Source organism: Empidonax traillii, unplaced genomic scaffold, assembly GCF_003031625.1.
Source record: "Empidonax traillii isolate 1590-97213 ecotype Southwest subspecies unplaced genomic scaffold, ASM303162v1 scaffold309:size1915965, whole genome shotgun sequence".
NCBI classification, from domain to species: Eukaryota; Metazoa; Chordata; class Aves; order Passeriformes; family Tyrannidae; genus Empidonax; species Empidonax traillii.
Window position 1 is genome coordinate 1039121 of NW_020955502.1, and position 25652 is coordinate 1064772.

The following is a 25652-nucleotide window of genomic DNA, read 5'->3' on the forward strand; positions in this document are numbered from 1 at the left end:
ACAAAGTTTAAAACTCTTCAACTGAAAGAAGCACAGCATTGAGAAAAAGGGAAAATTTTTCCACACAATAGGAATTTCAAGATGACTTATTAAAGCACTGTCACACGATGTTAATAAACTGATTCTTTGGTCAAAAGCAACTAAACTTTCAGAAACTCAAACAACATTAAAGTGTCTTCAAAGAAATTAGGTTGGACAGTTTAATCGTCCACTGACACCACAAGAGGAGTGGTCCTGCTCCAGGACAAGCAGCTCCTGCCTATTCCCATACTTGCCCCACAGAAATTTCCTCTGAAGAAGAAAAAAAATGAAGTTCTTATTCCAGCGGGTCAGGAAACTGAATAACCTCAGTGATGGGTGAGAAACACAAGGAGCTGGTCGAGATTTGGGAGGAACAAATGTTCCAGCAACATGAAGAGTTTCATGAAATGGTTTAGGTTAGAAAAGTCCTTCCAGACCCCCAAGTCCAGCCATTCCCCAGCACTGCCAAGGCCACCACTGACCCATGTCCCCAAGGGCCACACCCACACGGCTTTTGAATCCCCCCAGGGGTGGGGACTCCAACACTGCCCTGGGCAATATCCAACCTGACCCTCCCCTGGCACAGCTCGAGGCCGTTTCCTCTCACCCTGTCCCTTGTTCCCTGCGAGCAGAGCTCGACTCCCACCTGGCTCCACCCTCCTGTCAGGGAGTTGCAGAGAGAGAGAAGGTCCCCCCTGAGCCTCCTAAGGATCTGCTGCCCCACCCCATCCCCACTCCAGGTCCAGTTCCTGCAGTATCTTTTCATCAGCTGACACCTGCCCTGCAGGAAGCTTTTAGGTTCTTTCTAAGCCAGTAAGGTGGATCAACCCCCAGGAGAAGTTCAGGGGCATCCATTCAAAAGAAGCAGGAGGAGCAGGATCTTCCCTCTGGAGCAGACAGGAACTGTTAGACCACCCCAACCCAAAATTAAACCAGTTGGAAGCAAACTATGCAAATCAAAAATCGGGGATATTTTGTTCCCAATGCTCCCAACCCACCTCTGACCAAACACAACTGCCCTCTTCCCCACACAGCAGCCTTGGTACTTCTATTCTTCGGTGAATTAGGAAAAAAACCAAACCCAAACCTTTGTCATTTCCTCTTTACTTTTCCCTGTTCAGTATCCCGCAGCATCCCTGTAAATGTGCATCCTATCATGGAACAACAGCAGGAATCTAGCATTTCTGGAAACTGCAGTAGGTATTGATTGAGCTGCCTCTTTTCAACACTTAAGTCCAAGCCCAGCTTTTCCAGTTTTGGGATCAGAAGATCTCATTCTCTCACTTACGTTTTATTCAAACATTATAATGGCTGAATAAACAAAAACATTCTCTTTCAGCTGCTAATCAAGCTTTTCAGTCCCAATCTTTTCTTCTCAGGAGGCATTAAAATACTTGTATTTAGAGAAAATTTGTGTATCAGCATTTCCTCCACCACAAACACCCAGTAAGCAGCTTAATTCAGGATACTGTAACAGTCACAAAGCTTAAGCTGATCTTAAGTTAGAGGTGTTTTCTTTCTGTTTTACGCCTGGAACAAACTTCTAACATGTTGGAATATGAGGAATCACGTGAACATGTAAAAAGAACCCTAACACAGGATATTAATCCCAAACCTAAACCCAGTTTAATATATATTCAAAAGCCTTTTTTTTTTTTTTCTGTCTGTCCTGTATTCAAATTGCTTCTGCAAAAGTGAAGCAGCATTTTTTGTCACTTTAGTTTCACTTTCTGGACTCGTTCTGTCACTAACCATGCTGGGTGCTGCTTTCTGAAGAGCCTTCCTGTCCAACCCAACAAGTTTCATAGTTACATTTGGCTTTGAGGTTTAGATCTGGAGCTGATTCTGTAGAACACAATATTTTAGGATCATTCCTGCCTGAGGGATGAGCTCCTATGTATTCCTTCAGAACAGTCACACACAATTTTCCACTGGGGAGGGGAGGACAGGGAAGAGGGCAAGAGGCACAACAGCAGTCTCAGACTACCACTACTACTCAAACTACCACGTTTTCATCACCTTCAGTTCCTTTCGGTTGATACCAGAGCTATGAGGAAATGCCGTGCTAAGGAGTATTCCCACCCTAGTCCCTGTATATTCCCTAAATCCATAGAATACTGGAGCAATTTGGGTTGGAAGGGCCCTGAAAGACCACCCAGTTCCAACCCTGTACCATGTTCAGGGACACAAACCAAATTCAGGACATTTCTCCTGGTTTAAATCACTGAAAGTACTAATTTTTGAAATTCTGTTTGTTTTACAATCCAGAAACAACAGTTCCCTGCACAACTCAACTGGGAACGAACACCAGGTGCTCCTGAACTCATCCACAAGTGGATCCAAGTTCTCCCAGCCCTTTCTGCTCCTCCTACTCCTTCTACTCAAATAAAGATGCCACAACAGCACAAAGAATTCACCTTCAAATTTGCAAAGATGAAGAAAACCCTTTTCCTTTCTTAGCCAAATATCAAATATCAATGTAATAAAGGCCCCAGCAGCTGGAAAATCCACAAAGAGAAAACCCAATCTCCACATCCCAGTGGGTTTTTGTTGCTCTGGGCAGCACAACCTTCTCCAGCCCTCGGAGTGCTGAGGACGTGACACAGAGCAGGAAGTTCCTCAGCATCAGCAACAGGCTCAGCCCCCCAGGACACAGCACTGAGAGGATACTGGGGTTCAGATCAGAGGATCTGGGGGTTAATTAACAAAAAATTGACAAAACTTCCAGGCAGTTGGTGAAACTCAAGACAAAAATCCTGAATTCTATGAGAGACAAATCCTGAATCCTGTGATGCCCAGAGCAAAGGCCCCACTGTCTCTCCAGCTCTAGAGATGAGAGGACTTTAATATCCACATATTTTGGGATCAGAGCTGTGGTTCTCTCCCTCTCAAGATAAAAAAAACCAAACAGGCAGGTTCTTCTAACTCCTAAGATTAGCTCAGGACATGTTGTCTCAACAACAGGAAGAATGCTCCACACAGTTCTCATTTGGGAGGAAAAGATAAAATAATTTAAGGGAAAATCCATGTTTATTCAGGAATTCCAAAGGAAGGAGCCTCATGTATAAAATATCCTAATCCTGACAGTCCCAACTCCCCCTGGAAGCGACGCCTCCCCCACTGGTTTCATTTTCCCAACAGATACTTCTCAGCTAAACATTTCCAATGCCAAGAGACAGGAATCTGGGGCTAATTCGAAGAAAACTTAATGGAACATCCATCCATGTGTCCCAAGCCTCCTCCTGAGCAGGGGTAAGGAGCTGCTCCCCCAGATCCCATTGGGATGGACAAACGACTCCACACCTCAAAAAAACGGCGTTTTTGTTTTGTTCTTTAATTCTCCCATTATTACCCCCTCATTATTTTATTCTACCCCCCATTAACAGAACGCAACTGATTACCCCCCCCCCCCCACACACACACACCCTCCCCAGATAATTCCTTTCCCAGGAGAAGGCTCTCCCCTCGCAGGACCACTGCCCTACCTCTGAACCAACCCCTCTTTGTCCCGACAACTAAAAAATAAAGATATTTAAAGCAAATAAACAGACGTGGTGCTACAAAAAGCGGGAGGCGCCGCGCTGGGTCCCGCCCGCTCCCCCCCCTTCCCGCTCAGGGGCGTTCAGCCCCCGGGACGGGCCCGGGCCCGTCCCGGGGGCTGAAGGCCCCTGGGCGGGGAAGGGGGGGAGCGGGCGGGACCTCCGGTGCTCGCGGGCCTCCGCTCCCCGCAACAAACTTGCGGCCCCGTGCAACAAGTTCCCCGTGCGCCCCGCTGACGGTCTCACCTCGGCCATGGTCGCTGTGGGCGCGGGGAAGGGTCACATCGCCGGGAGGAGCCGTCGGTCCCGCGAAAAGGGGTTTGGGGGGGGTTTGGAGCGGGGCGGGAGCGGCTCCGGGAGCGGCGGCGGCAGTGGCGGCGGGAGGGGGCGGGGCCGCGCTGCGCACGACGTCACCGCGCACCGCGGCTGTCAATCAAGGCGAGAGGCCACGCCCACCCACCCCACACAGCCAGGCCACGCCCCCCTCCGAGCCTGGCGCTTGAGGGAGCGGGTCCCGCTTGTCACACTCAGGGTGTTGGTCACGCTCTCACCTGCCACTCAGGGGGATCGGCCGAGTCGCTGATGGTTACTCAGGGTGCGGGTCACGCCTGTCACTCGGGGCTTAGGCCGCACCCCTTATATGCTAATCAGGTTTCAGGCCCCCGCCCATCATCTGTCACTCAAAGAGCGAGGCCGCGCCCCCTCACTCGTCATTCAGAGTACAAGACCGCGCCTCCTCGTGTGCCACTCAGGGCGCAAAGCCACGCCTCCACCAGCCTGTCGCTCAAAGACCAAGCCAGGTCTGCGAATTGGGGCCGAGCCCCAACCCCTTTTATTGTCACTCAAAGCACAGGCCGTGCCCCAGGATCTGTCACTCAGGGAATGGGTCACGCCCCCGCCTGTCACTCGGAGCGCAAGGCCACGCCTCTGATTGTCAGTCAGAGTGCGGGATCTGCCTGTCACTCAGGGCGCAGGCCACGCCCCCTCACGCGTTACTGGGTGCAAGCCACGCCCGCTGTCATGTCACTCAGAGGGCAGGGCAACGCCCTCTCGCACGTCACTCAATCACAAAGCCACGCCCCCTTAGGTGTCATTCAAGACAAACCCCCACCTGTCACTCAAGTCACAGACCTCGCCCCCCAGCGCTGGGGCCCGGCCCCGCCCCTCTGACTCCGCGGCACCGGCTCCTGCTCCAGGGTGGGTCCCGGTGCCGCTCCCTCCCCCCGGCCCCGCCCCGTTGACTCCGCCGCACCGGCCCCCGCTCCAGCACTGCCGCCCCGCGCCGCTCCCGCTTCAGGGTGGGTCCCGGTGCCGCTCCCTGCCCCCGGCCCCGCCGCCGTACTCACGCGCGGAGCCGCAGAGGGGTGGAGCGGGTCTCATCGGCCGTGCAGCGAACGGGGTCTCCTGCCACGCGTGAGGCTCTTGGGTGGCACAAGAAGAACAGCTCGAGGTTAAAAAAAACCACCCAAAAAACCAGAAAAAACACCCCCAAAAAAGGCAACCCACCCCAAATGCAGCGGTCTGGTCCCGTTCCCCGCGTACCCCCGCAGCCCGCGGTGCCTCACCTGCCCGGCTCAGCGCTGTGCCCGAGCGGGTGCGGGGCCGCGCTCTGCGGGCATGGCTGTCAGAGCGCGGACACCGCGCCCTGGGCTGTTACCGCCCCGGCCCGGGTAGCCCCCGCCGCGCCCGAACCGCGCGGGTCAGGCACAGGCGAGGAGCCGCATGCCCAGCGCTCGGAGCGGCACCCGCGGGAGTCTGCGCTGACTCAGGGCGGTGCAGCCCCCCCGCCACTGCGGCTCCCGGTGCGGCTCCCGCTGTGCCGGCGGGGGCGGGACCCGAACCCGGGGCGTCCCGGGGCTGCGGAGCGGGGACAGCGCGGCCCGCGCGCGCGCACCCGCCTATGGGCGGCGCCGGTGCTGACGGCCTATCCCCGCGCGGCGTGTTGGGCGGTGTTGCCGTGGTAACGGAGGACGCCGCCATGCCAGGCCCAGCCGGACCGCGGCCTCCGCCGTGAGTGGGACTGGGGCTCTAAACCTTCTAAACATCCAAATATTAATAGGAATATAGGATAAATTAGACTAGATAATCATAGATATACAATACATTACAATTTATAATAAATAATAAATTATAACACATAAATTATAAAAAATAATATTATAAATTGTTTAAATCCTTTAAAATAATTGGTAATATACAATATATTAGGGGATACATATAATAAATTAGAATATATAATAAATTAGAATAAATGGTAAAAATCCTTTATTATAAATGGTTTAAATCCTTTAAACCATTTATGATGTAATATTCTGTCTCACAAGGGCTGGGCCAGTTGTGTAGGGTTAACATTGACATGATAACTCTTTTAATCCTTTAGATTCAATAATAATTTCTATTTCATAATCCGATACATTTATATTTAATGTAATCCCCTATATTTTAAACAATCCTTTCTATTTAAACCTTTCAATCCTTTAAAGCTGGAACTTGAGGGTGCTGTGTTGTTTTGGGTGTTGTGCTGGTTGAGGAGGAGCCTCTGTGAGTTTTGCAGGGCCAGGGCTGGAGCAGCAGGAGGAGCAGGAGGAGGGGGGATCCGTGTCCCCCCCAGACGGGCCAGCACCGTGAGCGGCTCCTGCTCCACGGAGAGCTCCCACAGGACCTCCTTGGCCTCCGAGGGGCGACCTGTGCGCAGGAGGGCCCTCATGGGCATCGAGGGGCCCCTGCAGGTGAGAGCCAGGGACACCTCCTGAATGATGGTCACTGTCCAAAACCGACCTGCAAGAAGGATCACAGAACCATGGAATGGTTGGGAGGGACCTAAAGATCATCCTGTCCCACCCCCTGCCATGGGCAGGGACACCTTCCACACCAGGTTGCTCCAAGCCCCATCCAACCTGGCCTTGGACACCTCCAGGGACGGGACAGCTCCTCTAGGAATTCCATCCCAGCTCCTCACCATCCTCATAGCCCCTTTAGGCACTGGAAGGTGCTCTAAGGTCTCCCTGGAGCCTTCTCTTCTCCAGGTGAACACCCCCAGCTCTCCCAGCCCGGCTCCAGAGCAGAGGGGCTCCAGCCCTTGGAGCAGCTCTGTGGCCTCTTCTAGACCTGCTCCAACAGCTCCATGGCTTTCAATTCTTTCTATTCCCACACTCAAGCTGGGTTAGGAACTGCATTTAAAGATGTGACTGACCTTCCTACAATAAAATACCTTGAACACTATAATTGAAAAGATGCATAATTATCTCGCTACTTTGGCTGCACTTTTAATTGGACTTCAACAGTTCAGTCACTCCTGGAGGTCATTAGAGAATAAATGAGCTGAAAAAGCCACAAGGGCTGACCAAGGAGAAATGGGTTTTTCCGGCCATTAAAGAGGGTTCCAAAGGAGTACCAGGCAAAGGTGACTTTGATCAGTCCTCCTGAGCTGATCCCTGAAGGAAAGCAGGAATGCAAACCCCCTCACAAGTGTCATCCCTGTTCCTTGGGAACACAGTGAAATTATCTTAATTATTTAAATATTTCTTCAGGTTTTTGATGAAGATGGGAAGAATGTGACACCCCATCCCCTCTTCCAGTCAGACCCAAATACTCCAGTATCCAGGCAAGGCAAACTTTATTTTCAAGTATTTTATCTATGTTGACAATACTTATTAAGTGCAGACAACCTTTTCTACAAAAATGTAAAATATATAAATTAAAATATTAAATTATTAAAAATATAAAAATCTTGTTAACATTCTCTCTTTCACTAATTTAAGCCAGTTACCTCTGGGTAATTATGTGCATCCAAATGACAAATTCAATTAACTCATGCAAAAAGAAGGTAAATAACTAGTTGTGTTTAAAATGAAAAATCATGAGCCACATCACTGTATCAAAATGCAATAAATAATTGCAGTTGTGATTTTTAAGATTAAGAAATTGCTCTTTGAGGATCACCTTTTTGTCTCGTTTCCCAGGCTGGCTGTTACAACAGATAATCCCAGAGGCTGGGATATCAAACAGGAGCAAATATAGACAAAAAATTACTTAAAAATATGAAGTGTTTCCTGAAAAAAATGACATCTCTTTTTTTTTTGAGACAATTTCTGCTTATTCCTTGTCACTGAAGGACACATGGAAGCAGCAGCACTTGGATATCAAACAAATCAACAACCACGTCTGGCCTAGATGGAACAGTAGAAGCTGGCTCTGGACAAGACCCAACTTTGAGCTTATCTGGTAAAGAACAGACACTATAATTATAGATTCTGTTCTTTGGAGCACTGGGATTTGTGAAACACTGAGTCAGCCCAGCACTTCAAAGGAACTCGGTGCCTTACAATACTTTAAGAATTAATTTGTCTTCTTTTAAATTCAGAGCAGAAAAGGTCTCACTTGTTCACCTCATTTTTCAGCTGTGCAGGTGGGGCAGGAGGAGATGGAAGAAGAATTGACAGAGGCAGACCTGGATCAGAGAGTGGATATTTACCTCTCAGAGACAGACACACTCTGGATGTTTGATATGCCCTCTGTCATGGTGTCTGTGGAAGCAGAAGATGCTGTGAGAGTTTTGTAGGTATAAATTGGCCCCCATTTCATCTGTGTTCAAAGCCTTGGGTTTCTCTTTGACAAGGCACCCTAAATTTCTTGCAACTCTGTCACGTTGATGAAATTCATTCTGTCTTTCACTGGAAAATTAAGGCAGGTTAGAAAAAGCAGGGGGTAAGGGAAAAAGAAGTGTGTGATAAGGAATTACATGACTTAATTTTCATGAAAACATTAGTAAATCACAAACCTCTGCATTGATCTTTGTGTGTAGTTTTACAGCTAATTATTTATTAATAAAGAAGAGATAAACATACTAAGTCATGATTTCCTCTGAAGCTCCTCACAATGCTTCTAGCTAGAAGAAACCATAATACTGTGTCTCCCCTTAGTGTTCCCACTTCAGAGTCATCCCTGGACTCCCATGAGCTTTGGTGGGGAGTTAGCCCAGGTTTTGTAATATTCCCAGGAGCTGACTGGGACAGAGAGCAGCAAAGTTCTCTCCATGCGACAGACCTGTCACACAGCTTTTGGAGGCACAAAGCCCTAAAGCTGCAGCTGGCACGCCAAACAACTGCTCTAAGTGAGCTCTTTCTGCCTGTGCCCACACCAAGTTCACAGTAGTGCTCCTACCCCAATGTTTGTCAGTCACACTGGTGGGCTTTTTGGGAAGAATAAGAGGATGAGCATCCAACAAACCAGGCTTCGCTAGTGTGCAGAGAGGGTATTACCAGGTGTACGGGAACAGTGATTCTACCTGAGCACAGCAGGGGTGGGGTATGACCCACATCTGCTGTTCAAATAGTAAAACCAAAATTAAAAAAATGTTTACAGTTCCCCCTGACAATCCCTTCAGAGTTTGAGGGCTCGGGGAAATAGAAATTGGATGCTCTGCCTTTCACTCCCAAGTGAAGAGAGCTATGTATTTCTGAACTCCTCTGAATTCCCCCAAAATTCACAGGTAGTTGGGGTAGGGATTTTTGCCGGTCCTGCTCTCTACAAGCCGTTCCTGTTTTAGCATCACAAAGGTCAGAAACAGCTGCTGAGAGAAATACAAACAGTGAAACAACATTTAGCAATCCAACAACATCCAAGCAATAAATTTAAGAAACAGAGTGTCCTCTCCTGTTCAAAGACACTGAGAATTTGAACGCAGAAGTTTTTCAGAGAGTTACTAAACAATGTTTCCTTTGTTTTTGAGGGAGCGGAATAAGATTTACGTTGACATTTGCAAAGCCAAAGCTGGCAGCGAACGCTTCGAAGAGAGAATGGTGCAAACTCTGGCTGGGGCTGCCAAGAACAAGGAAGTGCAATGTGAGACAATTATCATGGAAGATAAAGGTAAAACTCAAAACACTCCCTGCGCCCGGCAGGACACTGAGAAAAGGGCTTTTTTATTTCTTCCATCTCGAAATGTTTCCTCAACTTTCACTTCCAGAGCTTTGAGTTCAGACAGGACAGTGTGATTTGTGGTGGCCTTTTCTGGCCCTCCTAAAACTTGAACTTGTTGCTGGAACACTGTATCCATTGCAATAAAATAGACATGATCACTAAAAGAGAGCTGCTGTGCCCTGCCTGCCTCAGCACTTTGCAAGCAGAGCTTCTCCAGCTAATCCTCAGCTCTTCCCTTGAAACATAAAAAGACACAGCTCCCTCTTCCCCCCCTTAACTTTTCAGTGACGTTGGTTTCTATTTCTGTTCGCCATAATGCAAAGAAGGGAACCTCTGTTACGAGATTTAAAACCTTGGGGAAAGCAGGAAATCTTGGCAGTCTCACAAGATCGATGCAATTTTACAGAACGTACAACCTCAGTGCTCTAAAAAAAAAATGTGCCCTTTTGTGTGTAGGAGGCCAAAGAAAACTATGGGAAATGCTGTCTCAAACATTTTTCTTTTGTGTTTGTTAGTGTATGTAAAATGAGGGAAAACATAAAAGGAGAAGTAGATAATGTGATTTGAAAACATATTTGCCAGTTTTTTTGGGTGCCTTGAGCATCAACAAGGCTTGTTCCAACCCGTTTGATGAGCTGAGCACACAAAGGTGAGGTTTGGGTGGGAGCTGGCCCTGCTCAAGGCCCTTGCAATAATGTACCAGAATGAGAGACATGTAACAGTGAAATTCATTGCCAGGGATGACGGTCACTTCCTGGGACTTGGACAATTCACTGGATGCATCAGAAATAGAACCTATGTCAAGGGCAGAAGGATTTGGAGCCACAACAGAGGGAAGCAGCAAATCTGCCACAGCTAAAGAGCAGGAGCAGACTGTGTCTGTCTCTTCTGACAGAGGTAACATTTTACATTTCTGCCCTGTTTTCATCCTTCTAAAACAGGCACATCACAATGCTGTATGGGGAAACTACCTGAAGAACATGCTTGGCCTGACTGGCACCTGAAAGAGAGTTTGCTAAAGAATCTTGGACAGGGCTGAACTGAGGCCTTTGCTGTCCACTGCATCGGAAATTACCTTAAATAAATAGTCAGGGACAAGGTTTGCTGGTACTCACTCCCTTGGGACAGTAGAAGCAAAACACCATTTGTGAAAAATTCCAGAAGTATCTCATCATACTGAGTATCTGAGCAATAAAAGAAAACAAAATTGAAGGAAGAAAAAATTCATAGAAGAATTCCTTGATCCTGACAGATTCTTCTATGTTTTTTGCAGGTGGAGGAGAATTCTCCATATTCCTCAACTTTTATGTGCAAAGTTTTATCATGTTAAAACCATTTATTTGCCATATTATCTGTTATTAGGCATCACAACTTCTTCTCTAATGATTCCAGAAAGTGCTGTTCCTGTCAGAAGCCAAGAAGAGGAGAAATGCCATTCAGAAGCTATATTAACATCAGAAAACTTAAAGCAGGATTTAGTTATCATGGAGAGGATTTTAATGGAGAATATTTTTCAACCCAAACTTGCAGCTTATCGGCAGATTCCTGTTCTTATAGGTTTGTTCCTTACTGAGTATCGTGTTTCCAGCACAAAGCTTTGCATCCTATTGGAAGTCAGGGAGTTAAGTCCCTCACTGGATGTCTTTACACATGACAAGTCACTATTTAAGACCAAAGAGAGGAGAGTTTTTGAGATGCCAATGTGAACTTCACAGTTTTACATGCACTTTAACAGACTTGGTGGAAGAGTTGAATAAATTAATTCTGAGCTTATATCACAAATTGAGACTTACTGAAAATATTAATCAAACTTGTTTCCTAAAAATAAATTCTGCTACTCCTCCCACCACTTTTTGTACTGGAATGTCTATTTTTTTTTTAATTTATTTTAGAAGGAGACTTATTACAGCATTGCGCAACTCAGCTATGGCACTACAGCATCGATGCATAGTGTGGTGCTTTAAAATTTGGCATCTAACTTGAAAACAATCTATTTAAACACATTTTTAAATACATGAGATTAGAAAGATTGCTGGTGGGGGGTGGACATAAATTCCTACCTTGTTGCTGTGTAGCTAAATGCGCTCATTTCACACCTGTAGCAGACCTGGCACACTACAGCCTTGTTCAGTTGTTTTCTCTGTCCCCAGCAATATTTCAGCCACAGTTTTAGAAGTTCGTATGTCTTAATTCCTCAAATCTTCACTTGACTTTTTTTTTTTTTCCTGCAAAATATTTGCTGAAAGGGAAAATTTTTTCCTTCTGATGCGAACGACTGGAGTGAGATGAGTGAAATGTTCCTCCTCAGACTCCACCAAATCTGTGCATTTCAGAGCCTGACATTACCTCAGACAGGGGTGATACAGCAACAGCCACGGAAGAAGATGAAGAAGAAGAGCATGATAAGGAAAAGAAGGATGAGGGAAAAGAAGGAAAAGGATTCATTGACCCATCAATGAAAATAAATGAAACCCCAGAAGAAGATGCAACTCCTAGGCTGGAACAACTGTGGTCCTACATGTGTGATTTAACCAGCGACCACAGCGTGAGCAGCATGGCCTGGAACAAACTGAACCCTGTGAGTTAACAAGTCACTCCTGAGCTCTCTACAAGCAAGTGGGGGTGTAAATAAACTGATTTTGGTGTGCTTTGCTGCGAGGGATCTCAGAGAGATGGAGCCATCCCTGTAATCATGGTTGTCTTTGGGTCGTCTTGGGTTGTCTTTGGTCTTCCACATAACAACCTTGTTCCCTTAATCTACAGGTTGACCAGCAGCACCAGGCTTTCCTACACATGTATCACAACAGCTTTAATTGGTCCAGAATTTAATTGAACTTTAGTAGTGTATTTCCAAAAGGCAACTTTCTGCTTGCAGTGACCCTCAGGGCAAAGTTTACCCTGGGCAGTCACCTGAACAACAACATTAATAAATTTGGTCTGTGATAGAACTGGCAGTTGAAATTTAAACTCCTACTACTAAACTTCATCACCAGTGATGGAGTTTATTCATGCTAGTTTAGAAACCACATCTTTGGCTTTAACAGTAATCTCCCAAAAATAGCAGCAATCATCAAACTCTAAGGATAAAATGCATAACAACAGCACAGATTTCTAAGCAGTCAGCCCAAGTTTGTTTAATTTGGTTTCAGTGGAGGTGAGAATGACTCAGACATCTCCATAGTCAGTCATATAAGGCTCAGTTTTTCCAACACCACAAAAATAATGAATAGAAGAAAGGTTAAAAGCAGGTGAGGACAAGAAATAGAAAACCAGTAAGGGAAAAAAAAAGAGAGAAGACAAAGACCATTTCATACTTTAGTTCACCAGATCCACAGATATTATAAAGTTGATCACATTTAGAGGCCCCAGTCTTAGAATACAGGGCAAACAAACACCTACCTTGAAAGTGTGAGTTTCACAAACTGCTTGTTGAATGTAGGAAAAGAGAAATTAATGGAGCTGAAGACTAAAGTCTTGCTGCTGTTTTTTTACTTCTGCCCATGGAAAGGAATTAAGGGAATTCCTTGGACCCCACTGTAAAAAGCTGAAAGCCAGGAGTTTGAGGTGCTCACTGAAGCTCCTTTTATAAGTAACCTTGAGAGAGAAAACGAAAAGTATTATTATGCATTCCATTAAATATTGCACATTAAATATATTTATAGAACAATGTTCGTCTTGTGTGTTATTACGACATGAGTGTTGTTTTTCCAGACTTTGCCCTGAGGGCCACTGCTAACACAAAATTGTTGTTTGGAATTACACCACTAAAATTCAAGTTAAACTGAGAGATTTCTGTTAATTTGTGCTTTCAGGATCTTTTAGCCATTGGTTACAGAGAGTCTGGTTCTAAAGATCAGAAGAAAGGCTTTGCTTGCTGTTGGTCACTGAAGAACCCCATGGTAATAAGCAGCCAGTTTGCTTTTCTTCCATGTATTTTTCTCTGTACTATTTCTTCTTTATTTCCTTTTTAGCTATAATTACCTAACTTAGCTTCTTACAATACTGTCAAAAAGAAAGTAGATTTCATAGATATAACATTTATACTTTACAAATCCATCTGAAAAGGAATCCTTTTAAAATCAGCCATTTTAAAAAAATCATGGAAATCTCAGTTACTAAGTGTCACAGTAAAAACCATCTGACTGCCATCAAATTACACAACTTGTTTGATTTCTTCTACAAATTTTACTTGGTCAAAACTGTGTATTAGACTAATTTAAGCCATGAACCTTCAAATCTTTGTTGTTGATGTAGTAAAGATGCATCAATCAAATACTCTTGTGACTCCCTGATGCCATCCCTCTAGGTATTTGGTTTGGAGTAACCCCATCTAACTTATTTTACAGTGTCGTATTTCTGCACAATCTTTATTTTTTCCTAATTTTATCAGCTGCAGCAAGTAATAAATGGAGCAGTTTAGAACACAGTACCTGATTTCTGTCTAGAAGTCACTATGATCACTAGAGTTTTCCAACAGAGCAATTTAGTGCCCAGTGTTGAGAAGATGGAGGTAAATTTAGAAACTACCTTAAAACACGGTTGTATTTTTCTCTTGGTCAGTGGCCAGAGCGCATTTTCCAGTGTGACCATGGTGTTACTGCTGTGGATTTTTCCCTGGCAAGCCCAAACCTTTTAGCAGTTGGAACATCCAGTGGATCTGTCGCAGTCTATGATGTGCGGAGCTGGAACGACGCCGCGTTCTTGGACAGCAGGTGAGGCTGTGACCTCCCATCTCCTCCCACCCCAGGCACCTCTCACCAAATAACACTTTGGAAAGGTGCCACTAAGGAGTCCTGCTCTTTGACTTTTTATGAAAATGCAGCAATTTACCACCATGTATCATTTATATTCCATGTCTTAATAAGACAATCCTGTCCCGGATAATAAATCCTTAGGGGTGACCAGTGTATCTTTTGTGTTTCCTCCCTGATTCCACTTGCCAGAAATGCAGAGAACATCAGAATAGGTGAGGAGTGAGCAGGAATTAAGAAGAAAATGAGTGAGAGAGGGCAGTGATGAGGGAGATGTTTGCCCTAGGGGCAGCTCTCCAGGTCTAGGGCTCTCTCCTATAAGGTGCAGGTTGATTTCATGGTTCAGGTGTCACTGAAAGGTATCAGCACATAAACAGTGCCCTGAAACTAAGTACAAACATGCTTAATAGAGAAAATATTTTCCTAGAGAAAGCAATCAATGTTCAGACTATTTTTTTTAAAGAAAAGCTACACAACATTTCTATCATATGACTGGACACTCATTACGAAGTGGAAGATTATTATTTTTCAAATATATTGCCTTGTCTTTGTTCAGATATGATTTACCATGTGCATCTTGTGTTCCAGTGCATCCTTAAATAAACATACAGGTGCTGTGTGGCAGCTGAGGTGGGTGGAACAGGACAGAGGTGCAACAGGAGGTGGCAAAAAAGAGAGACTGATGTGTATCTCAGCAGATGGGCGAGTAACTGAGTGGCTCATCCAGCAAAGACTGGACTGCACTGGTGAGCAGAGCAAAAATACCTGAAATTGCTTTGTTTGATTTTAGGTGACATTCTTTACACCAGTTATCATACACAAAACATTTAAGTTGGGCATGAGTTACTCACAGGGCTGTCACACGCCTCTTTGACAGAAACTACTTCTATTTTGCACAGATCTGATGAAACTAAGGCGAACAGAAAAGGAGAAGAAGAAATTGCCAGGTGAGAAAGAAAGAAAAAGTGAAGCTCCGATATCTCAACACGCAGCTGGAATGTGCTTTGACTTTCACCCAGAGGTAGGCTCAGAAAGTCCATCCTGGCTGAAGTTTTACCCAGGAAAAGTACACAGCAGAGGTGGGATCCTCAGCTGGACCTACTTTAGTATGAACTAGTTGGGGACTTGGGATTTAAAGCATAAGTTTTACCCCAAAAGGATGAAATGGTAAACCAAGCCCATGAACAGCTCTGTCCTCTCAGCCATGCTTCTCACATTTCCTTGGGCAGACCCTGGGGCAGTTTCCCTCTGTGTGTTCACCAAGTCTGTGAGGATTTGTTCAACATCTCCCACGTCCAGGACTTAGGATGCTTTGCTTCTCTTTATCCAACTGAGTTTTTCCTCCACAGAGCACTTGAAGAATTTATGCCTTTTCCACACGGACTGCTGAACGTCCGAGGTTCTCAGGAGTCAAAAATCCCAGCTTAAGTTCTGCACTGATTGAGAGAGCACACACAGGAAATGTGCAACATTCTGGCCCCTCTATACCCACCACACACACCCCAGCCCAACAAAGCAGCTCCACCTCAGCTCTTCAGACCCTGTCTCTGCCAAACTCATCCAGCCCTGTATGATTTCTGGATGAGCGATAAATAGGCTAATCCAACTGAGGCTTTTTGTACCTTTCTTTCAGGATACAGATATTTATCTTGCTGGAACAGATGAGGGCCACATCTACCAGTGCTCGTGCTCAGGCAAAGAGCAGGTTCTGGGGACATACAGAGGCCATAAAGTGAGTGATACACAGAAAACATAATGACAGCAGAAACCATTCAATTAAGTTCAAAAATGTAGCAGTTCCTTTGCTTATATTTACTAAATGCAACATCTGCAACAAAAGAAACCTAAACTTCTTTTCTTATATTAGGAATGAATTCCCATGGCATGAAGCATCACAGTCTTAGAGGATTACTTTCTATATTATAGGGATTTTTTAAAGTAACTTATTAAAACTTCTATAAACTTGTTTAAAGTTTTAGCCCTGGCTTAAAAAAAAAAATCAGTAATGTGATTGTCCTGTACAGTTAAATAGTCTTACTTCTGAGAGAAAGATGGGTAGCTCTACAAAAGATTCTGTAGCTCTACAGTAACACCAAGTCGTTTTTTTGTTTCTCCCCAAACTCAAGGGTCCTGTGTACAGAGTGGCCTGGAATCCATCCAGCACAGACATGTTCCTAAGCTGCTCTGCAGACTGGAGCACCATTTTATGGCACCGGGACTCACAGACGCCCCTTCTGACTTTCAGTTCTGTCACAGCTTTTGTTCATGACATCATGTGGTCCCCAAAATCAGCCTTCATATTTGCAGCAGTGAAGGAAAGCAGAGTAGAAATCTGGGACCTGAGTGTCAGCATGTAAGTAATGACCTTTCTCAATGAAGATTCTGAAACCTTGCGGCACAAAGGCTACAAATTATTGCCTAATCAAAATTATCAGATCAGATTGTGACAGCTTATTCAGTTATAGAAAGCATTGCATCTTGAAATACTCATTTTATAAAAGCAGATGGTATTACCAGAGAACTGGGGTTAGAACAGGAGCTGGATGCCTCATGGAGCTGATAAAGTGTAAAACTGCCTTTTTTTCCTGCAGAAATCAGAGATTTTATCACTGCCATAGTTAAAAGGCAAAATATCAAAACTGAGCTACTTTTATAAAATATGATGGTCTGAAGCTGAGATACTTCTCATGTTTTCCCACTCCTGTGCACCACATGCACAACTCATGGGTGGCTCAGTTATTTGTGGCCTTGCACAGCTGGTCTGTATTCATTACTGACAGTGTAAAACCCATAGTGGATCCAGAGACCCCCAAATCCTGCAGTAGCATAATGCAAGTTATTAATATAATATACATATCACCCAACACCCCCCAGATCAGGCAATAGGACAGGTTTCAGGCAACCAGGATATCTTAGTTATTAGCAGATAGGAATTTTGTTCTAGCAGAGACCAAACAAAATATTGCCTCACTTCCTAGTTTTTGAGTTAATCTAGAACACAAGAAGCGAAATGTGCAGCATTTCTCAGGCTGCTGGACTGGCACGTCACTGCACTATTAACAGTACCCATTAACTCCTGCCTTGTCTGGGTTGCAGCTTCAACCCCCTGATCTCCCACATTGCCAACCCAGAAGCCAATCTCACGTCCATCCTCTTTGCCAAGAACACCAACTGCCTTCTGCTGGGAGACAGCCTTGGCAGAGTTGGGGTGTGGGAGCTGTTCAACCTGGATGCTCCCGGCAGCAACAAGGTACGACACGCTCTGAGAACGGGGGTGTGCTCGCAGGGCTGAGTGCTGCTCTGGGGCCTCGTTCCTCAGGAAGGGGCTACTGTGAAAGATCCAACTAATGAATACTGAAATAGGTGGGATCGCATATAGTTCCATAACCAGATAAAAGCTGAGGTTGTTCCTGCTCTTCTGCTGCCATACCACTAGAAACTTCAGGAATAGTTCAGTCAATGTCAGGTTCATTGATTGCAAGTGAAGGTCAGCTGCAGGTTTCACTTGGTTGCAAATCCAGAGGTTCACCACAGCTGGATTTAGGAGGCAAGGGCAGGGAGGTGACACTCCCTCTAAATAGTCTGCAGGAGACTCTATTGGGCTGAATGCCCTCACCTGCTCCACCACAGACACAACTCATCCTCTCCTGGCCACCAACACAATATCTCACCGTCTGAGTGTCAGGCCCAGCAGCCCCTTGTAACTGTGGCCAGTTTATAAAGTGGGACTGGTGCTTTTTATAAATCCCTTCAGATTACATGGCACAAAACACTAAAGCTGGAGAGAAGGAAAATGCTGATGTCAATCTATCCTCATTCTTAGGTATTATGGATCAGTAATTCACAACTGTCAGCATCACAGGTAGAAATCCTGGTAATTACCAGCCTCGTTTGCCAAGTGTTGTAAATCACAATGATATATCCTTTAAAAACAAAAAGCGAGACCATTGTCGTTTAACTTAGAAAACAAAATTAGTGGTTTTTTTCCCACAAACCACATGAAGCTGCCTGAGTCCTCTGAGTAGAGAAGTTCATCAGTTATTCAGTACAGGGATAATTTCCTGGGTATGTCACCAGAACAGAACTGAAAGTGCTTCACTTCACAGGCTTTGAGCACATGGCATAACTGGTCACGTTATCCAGAGAGAGCCCCACTTTTCAGCATCACCCATGTCTGTCACTCCCTTTTCTTGTAGCAGCAAGGTCTCCCTAAGCTTGGGTATGGACAAGGCTTGGCATGACCATACTACAGGGGTACTACAGCTAATGCTCAGGGCAGGTAATTACTCCACAGAAAATCACATCTAAGTGCAGCTACCATACATGTATCACCTCGAAAATTAACTTCCTTTATAAACAAGATATATCAGTGTGTGCTTTCAAACATGACAGTACAAATGCAATCCAGCCAGGTCTGCCAAAAAGGGCTATTTTCCAGGAGTACTCTTAGAGGTAACCATAGCATTACTGAATTGCAAGGAAGAATCAGCTCTTTTTCCTCTTGTTTTACAGGCTGGTACCTTGCATGACATCGTTTGTCCAGTTGGAGCTGTTTAACAGTAACTGCTGCCCCTTCTCTGTTGGGAAACAGCAGGAAAGAATCAATGTAGTATGACCATTTATTCCTTTGCAATAATTAAAGTTCCTCTTTGAAGGCACACCAATTAGAAACTGCTTTCAAATGCCCTAACTTTTCCCCTGGAAGTCCCCCTCCTTGGTCACACACTGTTAATACATGGATGGCCTTCTCTGTAATACAGATAATGGGAGGGTCTCCATAGTCTTTTCTCCTTTAGTCTTTATTCTTTTTTTTCGCTCAAGGTCTTTTCTCCTTGGGTTATTCAAAACCAAAAATTACCTCAACAATACAACCTCAGCCCTTACTAGATGTATGTGTACCTTCCCTGTGAAACCACTCAGGAAATAAATGGACTTCCATCAGCTCCATCTTAGTCCATAACCCACCACTGAAGGTGAATGCTGAGCTTTGAGTGATGACAGGCAGGGAACTTGCTCAGCTTGCATGCTGGTTGGAAACAGGCAGTGTTTGGCTGCCTAGGCTGGATTTTGGGAGGGCAGAGCAGAAGAAACAGAAAAAAAAAGATTTTCAGGGACTTCCTGCCCACAGAAAATACGAAGATCTCCACAGAGCAGCGATCAAGCACAGGTTGTAGCCCTGCTGCCCGGCGAGCACATTACATATGGAGACATGTATTTTATAGATACAGAACATTCAGCCTCTCTGATTACCCTGACAATAAACATCCAACATTTAACACATCACTGAAGTTAAGGATCATTTGTGATGCATTAACATTCACTTCCTTCTATGTGCTGCACATCCAACAGGGAACATGCAAACTTACCCCGACATAAAATAAATCTTTGTGCACTTCAAAGACAGACACCCATTAAGGTGAATCATGTGTTAATCATTATTACAAATCTGAACAAAATACACCACATATTTTCCATCAGCTGTTTGCTTACCAGTGCTGCAGCTACAAAACAAGCTTTCTGTGAAGGCTATAACACATCCTAACCCATCTTGCACACAGTGAAAGCTTATTAAGTGTAACATTACAGTGCTGGAAAACTCTTGTGGTGCTAGGAAGGGCTCAAGATCTATAAAGTTCCTGTATTTTTTTGTTAAACATGGAATTTCCAACTTTGTATTTGACAAATTTCCTCCTTAAGGCATTTTATTGCAAGAATTCTTTCTAGAAGCTTACAGCAACTGCAGCCAACAACGTCCCAAGCATTAGGAAGGGGCTGTGTTTGTAACCAATTTACTGATACTTGGTTCCAGAGCAGCTCCCCTCTGCTTTAGTGGACCCACTTCTGTCTTCCAGGTGTTACCAAAAATCAAAGGATGGCCAGGATGCTGACATGTAGCTATTCTGTGCTTTCTTCAGTGCCATCTCCCCCTCTTTTCTATAGCTTTCTGTACAAGGGCCACAACCACAGGCCTCACAGCCCCCAAACTCCCTTAATATCTGATTTTCTCATGGGTGCCTGGCACTGGCAGGTTTTTCCTCCCGAGCATCCTCAGTCACCAGCTTGGCTTTTGAATAAGGCAGGGGAATGAAGAGGTGCACAACTGCAGACTTCACGGGAAGGAGTTAACTCCCTTTTTCTTTGAGACCACTAACACTGAAGGACCCAATTTTGCTTAAACTGTGATAACAGGCAGGGCTGGGTAACAGGCTACTCAGCACTCCTTTGTGGGGAACAGACACAGAACACATTACCTGCAGATCACGTCATAAACACCCTTTTGCTCTTGCAGAACACACATTAACAGCGTCCACCTGAGCCTGTACCCCATAAACATGTTATACCAAATGTGTTCCTAGTAAAGCAGTTACACAGCCTTAAGAAGAGTTTAATACCTGACCAAGATCCCAAAGCACTTCAGACATGACCGGAAACAAGTGATTAACATGTTTCTAGCAAACATGAAGTCACTCTCAGAATGGGCCGTTATCCAGTGGAGCGCACGGGCTGTGGGTATAAATGGGAAGGTTCCAGCAGAGCTCCCCACTCGGCCTGGCTGGTCCCTCCTGCCCTGCCCACACCAGGCACGAAGAACCCTCAGCACTATGAGGGGCACAGCGCTGGCACTGGCCTGTCTCACTCTCCTGACCATGGCACAGGGAGGACAAGGGGAAGGGAACACGGTGAGGCTCTGCGGGAGAGACTTTGTCAGAGCCGTCGTGTTCACCTGCGGCGGTTCGCGCTGGAAGAGGCATCTGACTGATCATCACTACCTCTTGGGTAAGTACCCAATGAAGCATCACAGGCTCAACCCCAGTGCATCCAGCTCCGAGGGGACTCAGAAGCAGCAAATCCCCTGCACGCTGTGCCTCGGGAGCCCTCCACTCCCACTGCTCCCCTCAACAGCTCCAGCACCATCAGCATGGGCTGCACTGGGAGACAGTAAGCGAAGCGCTGCAGCTCCACGTGTTCTCTCTCCTTTCAGCTTGCCTGGCTTACCTCTGTGTGCTATTCTGCTAAAGAAAAACCATTTAGCTCATGATTTTCCAAGTCCACCTGAGGAACAGGAGTTAAATCAGGCTATCACTGAAAATCTCTCTGCCATCCCGTTTCAAGTGCCAGTGATGAGCTTTGCTGCAGGCAGTGCAAGTGTCTTACTGCTGCCTGCACTTTCCCTACTAGAAACCAGAAACTTTATCACAACTTAAGAATATTATAATTAAAGCATGTTGAATATTTACTCTGCAAGTATCTTCACAAGCTGTCATATATATTTATACTCATTAGCACATTTTTGGATAGCCAGAAAATTCAGCCATTATTACATGCACTGCTAGGAATTTGTACTGTTAGATTAAAATATATAGAAAACAAAAAAATAAGTAGGCAGATGACAGGAATAGAGACTTTCTGCACTTCCCACACCTGCATTTTTGGAAAATTCTCTTATAGCAGCAGCTCTAAACAAATACAAAAAGAGAGCCACCCACAACACTCTCCCTGAGAGTCTGGTGCTAAACTAAGCAAGAACTACTACACCTTTACAAACCATACAAAGGTGTTTAAAATGCAGCTGAATTGCAAGTGTAATTGAAGTGGGAACACCCAGGACTATGAAATTGTGGTGCAGGTGATGCCTTAATGTAAAACCTGCATGTTGGGAATCCCACAGGCAGGTCAAAGTTATTGTGCCGGTCAAGTGCCACTTGCACATCTAGGCAGTTTTTCCCTCGGAGGCAAATATATCAGTGTAACACTGACAAGGCAACAAAGAATACTCCTAAATATAAATCCATGAATTACTGGGTTTTGAAACACATTGCTCACAAACTGTGAGCAAGTTAGTGATCCGGTACATGGTGGTTACTCACATCAGAAACATGGAGGGTAACACCATCAGTTCCCTGGCTGTAGGTTGGTGTGTCTTTCTAGTAAAGATAAATACTTAAATTACTCATCTTTCCGTGACTTTTAACTCTTAGCTTGTAATTTTTTTGCAACAGAGAGTGAAAACCCCCAGCCTTTCCCACACAACAGTGACGCCGACTCCTCAACCTACACAGACCAGAGGTTGGGGACTGACCGCGAAGAAACCCACGAGGTCAAGTCCAAGCCAGAGCAAGACTTGCACCACACCAGCAAAATGTCTGTGCTAAGCAAGCGTGAGGCAGCCAAGCTACTCACCACATCCTGCTGCAACGTGGGCTGCAGCAGGAGGGAGATCAGCTCCCTGTGCTGAAACGGGGCTGCCAAGGCTCAGTATCACAGCTTCCACGGATTAAAATAATCATGATATAAACCACAATTAGTTCAGTTGTGTTCTTTAATTGTAGCTTTACCCTTTTGAGTGTTAAATGTCATAGTGCACACCAGCAAGTGGCTCCAGTGATAGTTCAGGTTGACTGGATTTCACTGTGTTTACAAGAGGATCAGTTAAACTCAGTCATGAGTACAAATATTTCTTTCTAACTAACTACTGTTCTAGTTTCAGCTTTGCAGGTAAAATGTAATCAGCAATTTATGATAGTTAGTCTTCTTACTCAGAAAAATCCAACAGCAGGTTTCAGCCAGGAAACAGGAGTAGCAAAAAGTCTGGTTTCAGAATCAGAGCAAGGCACAGAAAGCTCTGTCACACTGCGAGGTCAGCCAGGCCCCAACCAGTGGTGGAGACCTGGGATCATCAGCACCAGCCTCTAAACTGCACAGGCAAACCCCACAGCTTATCTCCTAATCCAGCTGCTTTCAGTAACATTTCCTAGAAGTCCAACTTAACAGTCAGTTAATTTGCACCCAGGGAGACTGAAAACACATTTCTGAGCTGAAGGCTGTATTGCCTCTCTTATCCAAGGGCAGGAATTGGCTGAGAACCACAGTTGAAATTCATTATTCTCAATTCAAGCACTTTCACTAGAAGGGCCCAGGTATGTCAGATTTATGTACTCTAAACATGATATCATTTAAAAACAATCTTCCCTTCACTGGTCGTCTTCTTCCTAGATGGACAGGGACTGACAAGGGCATGAAGTGGCAGGACAAGGGGGAATGGTAGCAAATTTAAAGCAGGCAGGGTTAGATTGGAAATTGGGAAGAAATTCTTTCCTCTGAGGGTGGTGAGGCCCTGACACAGGTTGCCAAGAGAAGACGTGGCTGCCCCATCCCTGGAAGTGTCCAAGGCCTGGTTGGACGGGGCTTGGAGCAACCTGGGATAGTGGAAGGTGTCCCTGCCCATGGCAGGGGGTGGAACTGAATGAGCTTTAATATTCCTTCCAACCCAAACCAGTTGGGGATTCTATGATTCAAGCACAACCAGCTACCTTCTCTCAGCCACCTTTTCTGTGCTCAGGCCTGGCATGCACCAACTGCCTGCAAACATCATTAACAGGGATAGTCTTAAAATGCTCTTGTTTTACTCTCCAAAAAACCCTCTGTGGTTTCTGCTTGGGGACCATGGAATGAAGGCAAATTCAGGGAATAAAAAACACTATAGGGAATATTCTTAAAATATATTTTCCCTGCAGGGAAAGTTCTGAAAGTAGCAAGCATCAGGTGCAAAACGATGTGTCAGAGAAAACCACTTCCCAGAGAAAGCTCTGGGAAACAGTTAATTACATTCACCCAAAGGCTCACAGCAGCCACATTTCAAAACAGGTCCTTCAGAGATGTTTTCAACAACAGAAACAGGAAGAGTTAGGCTGAACTTCCATTTCTCCTGCTGTTAAGCTTGACTACCTCCCTATTCAAAATACACACCATAGACATTTGTAACAGCAAACAGTGAAGTGTTCTTGAACACATATGATGAAAACGTGTCGCTCACAGGATCCCATAGGCACCTGCTCCCAATCTGCATGCTCTGCTCATCCAGCTGCCCAATATGTGTCATCACCACAATCTTGTACCTTGGGATCACGAGGTCTTTCACCCGCGCTTTAACCACCTGCAAGAGAAAAACAAGTTTAGTCCGTGTCTTTTAAAGATGGAGATAGACGTTTAGCAGGGCAGGACAAGGGGGAATGCTATTGAACTGACAGAGGATGGTGTTAGACTGGATATTGGGAAAGAATCCTTGGCTGTGAGGGTGGGGAGGCCCCAGCACAGGTTGCCCACAGAAGCTGTGGCTGCCCCTCTCTGGAAATGTCCAAGGCCAGGTTGGACGGGGCTTGAAGCAACGTGGGAGAGTGGAAGGTGTCCCTGCCCATGGCAGGGAGTGGAACGAAATTATTTTTAAGGTCCCTCCTAACCCAAACCATTCTATTAATTAACAAGTATCCACGCGCACCCTCCTCAGAGCAACCCTTAACAGCCTCCTCCACCCTTTATTTCACATTTTATAGGTATTCTGAGGAATATCTGGGGAGTTCCCCAGCAGCCACCTCTCTCACACCCCATCGAGCCACGCGGGCAGAATGTCCACACCTGCTCCCTCCTACCTCAGTGATGTCCTTCGCCACCTCCCTGCACTGCGCCGGCTCGTAGCGCTGCTCCCTCAGATAACTCTCCACCACATCCCTCAGGATCTCATCCACTGCTGCCACCGGGAAGCGCTTGGAAGGACCTGTGAGGCAAAGCTCGGGTTTATGAGGAAAAACCTGCCGGGCGGAAGGCGACTTGGAGGTGCAGTCGTAGCCAGACCCACCCGAGCGGGGTTCACTTATGGCCGAGCCGCCGTCCATCCCCCTCGGCCGTTCTCCATCCCCCCTGGGCGGGGAGGAGGCGGAAGGGCGGGCCAGTGCCGCCCCGCGGCCGCCGGGAGCGGGAACCGCCCGCCGCATGGCCGGCACTCTATTTGCGGCCTCCGCATGTGGTCTCCGCACAGCCCCCCAGGGGACTGTGCATTGCTGCGGCTGCTGTGGGTCCCCATAGTTTCCACCGGTCCGTGTGTATTCCCTGTAACCCCACACAGGTTCACATCGGTCCTCACAGCTCCCACCAGTCCCTGTGTGTCCCTTTAACCTCCCACAGGTGCCCAGCGCTAACACAAGTCACCACAGCTTCCGTAGGCCCCTGTGTCCACTTACAGCCCCCTAGTTTCTCATGGCTTTTACAGGTCCTGGTGTCCCCTTACATCCCCCACGGGTTCACCATGGCTCCCACAGTCTCCACAGTACTTGCATGTCCCCACAGCCCCCTCAGGTCCCCATGGCTTCTACAGGTCCCTGTATTCCCTCATAGCTCCCACAGGTCCCCAGAGTCCACAGGGCCCTGCATGTCCTCACAACTTCCACATGTTCCTGCAGACTCTCCTGAGGTCCCCACAGTATTTGCAGGTTCCCACAGACACCTAAAAGTCCCAGCTGGCCCCATAGCCTCCACATGTTCCCACAGCTCCCTTATATCCTCATGGCTCCTGAGGGTCCTTGTAAGCTCCTCAGGTCACTGTGGCCCCCAGAGGTCCACACAGCCCCCCCCCCCCCCCCCCCCC

The 25652-nt window shown here is 46.1% G+C and overlaps 4 protein-coding genes across 5 annotated transcripts in view; 2 read left to right on the plus strand and 2 right to left on the minus strand.

Annotated features, from left to right (window-relative positions):
* MIER1 (MIER1 transcriptional regulator) overlaps positions 1–4966 on the minus strand; it is a 34355-nt gene extending 29389 nt beyond the window's left edge. Inside the window, exon 1 of one of the 2 annotated variants that reach the window (XM_027891121.1) lies at positions 4907–4966. Coding sequence is in view for 1 of the 2 variants with exons in the window: in XM_027891120.1 (XP_027746921.1) it covers positions 3807–3815 (9 nt within the window). In the remaining variant the exon portion in view is untranslated. Of the gene's footprint in view, positions 1–3806; positions 3925–4906 lie in introns of those variants that run through there. The other variant, XM_027891120.1, reaches the window with a different exon arrangement.
* A 494-nt stretch (positions 4967–5460) lies between these two features.
* Positions 5461–18893, plus strand: WDR78 (WD repeat domain 78). The gene is made up of 17 exons (XM_027891102.1): positions 5461–5570; positions 6172–6289; positions 7091–7164; positions 7675–7784; positions 7961–8117; positions 9292–9431; positions 10221–10379; positions 10875–11039; positions 11816–12060; positions 13295–13381; positions 14043–14194; positions 14822–14979; positions 15133–15254; positions 15867–15965; positions 16360–16586; positions 17330–17483; positions 18746–18893. The coding sequence occupies exons 1-17, from the start codon at positions 5461–5463 to the stop codon at positions 18788–18790; spliced, it is 2322 nt and encodes a 773-aa protein (XP_027746903.1). The 3' UTR covers positions 18791–18893.
* A 1323-nt stretch (positions 18894–20216) lies between these two features.
* Positions 20217–22622, plus strand: INSL5 (insulin like 5). The gene is given in 3 exon segments (XM_027891100.1): positions 20217–20816; positions 20818–21010; positions 22234–22622. Coding segments are annotated over 3 exon segments (537 nt in total). The 5' UTR covers positions 20217–20708; the 3' UTR covers positions 22470–22622.
* An 848-nt stretch (positions 22623–23470) lies between these two features.
* On the minus strand, positions 23471–24935 carry TCTEX1D1 (Tctex1 domain containing 1). Its single transcript, XM_027891103.1, has 2 exons — positions 24661–24935; positions 23471–24167 (listed from the first exon to the last, which is right to left on the minus strand). The coding sequence occupies exons 1-2, from the start codon at positions 24901–24903 to the stop codon at positions 23964–23966; spliced, it is 447 nt and encodes a 148-aa protein (XP_027746904.1). The 5' UTR covers positions 24904–24935; the 3' UTR covers positions 23471–23963.
* Between the last annotated feature and the right edge of the window lie 717 nt (positions 24936–25652).

Bases quoted from the DNA above. Each gene is read 5' to 3' on its own strand.
- WDR78 (XM_027891102.1), top strand. From the start codon at position 5,461: ATGGGCGGCGCCGGTGCTGACGGCCTATCCCCGCGCGGCGTGTTGGGC. The intron at 11,040-11,815 runs GTTTGTTCCTTA...TGTGCATTTCAG, and splicing joins GCAGATTCCTGTTCTTATAG to AGCCTGACATTACCTCAGAC. The intron at 15,255-15,866 runs GTAGGCTCAGAA...CCTTTCTTTCAG, and splicing joins GCTTTGACTTTCACCCAGAG to GATACAGATATTTATCTTGC.
- TCTEX1D1 (XM_027891103.1), bottom strand. From the start codon at position 24,903: ATGGACGGCGGCTCGGCCATAAGTGAACCCCGCTCGGGTGGGTCTGGC. The intron at 24,168-24,660 runs GTAGGAGGGAGC...TTTCTCTTGCAG, and splicing joins TGGCGAAGGACATCACTGAG to GTGGTTAAAGCGCGGGTGAA.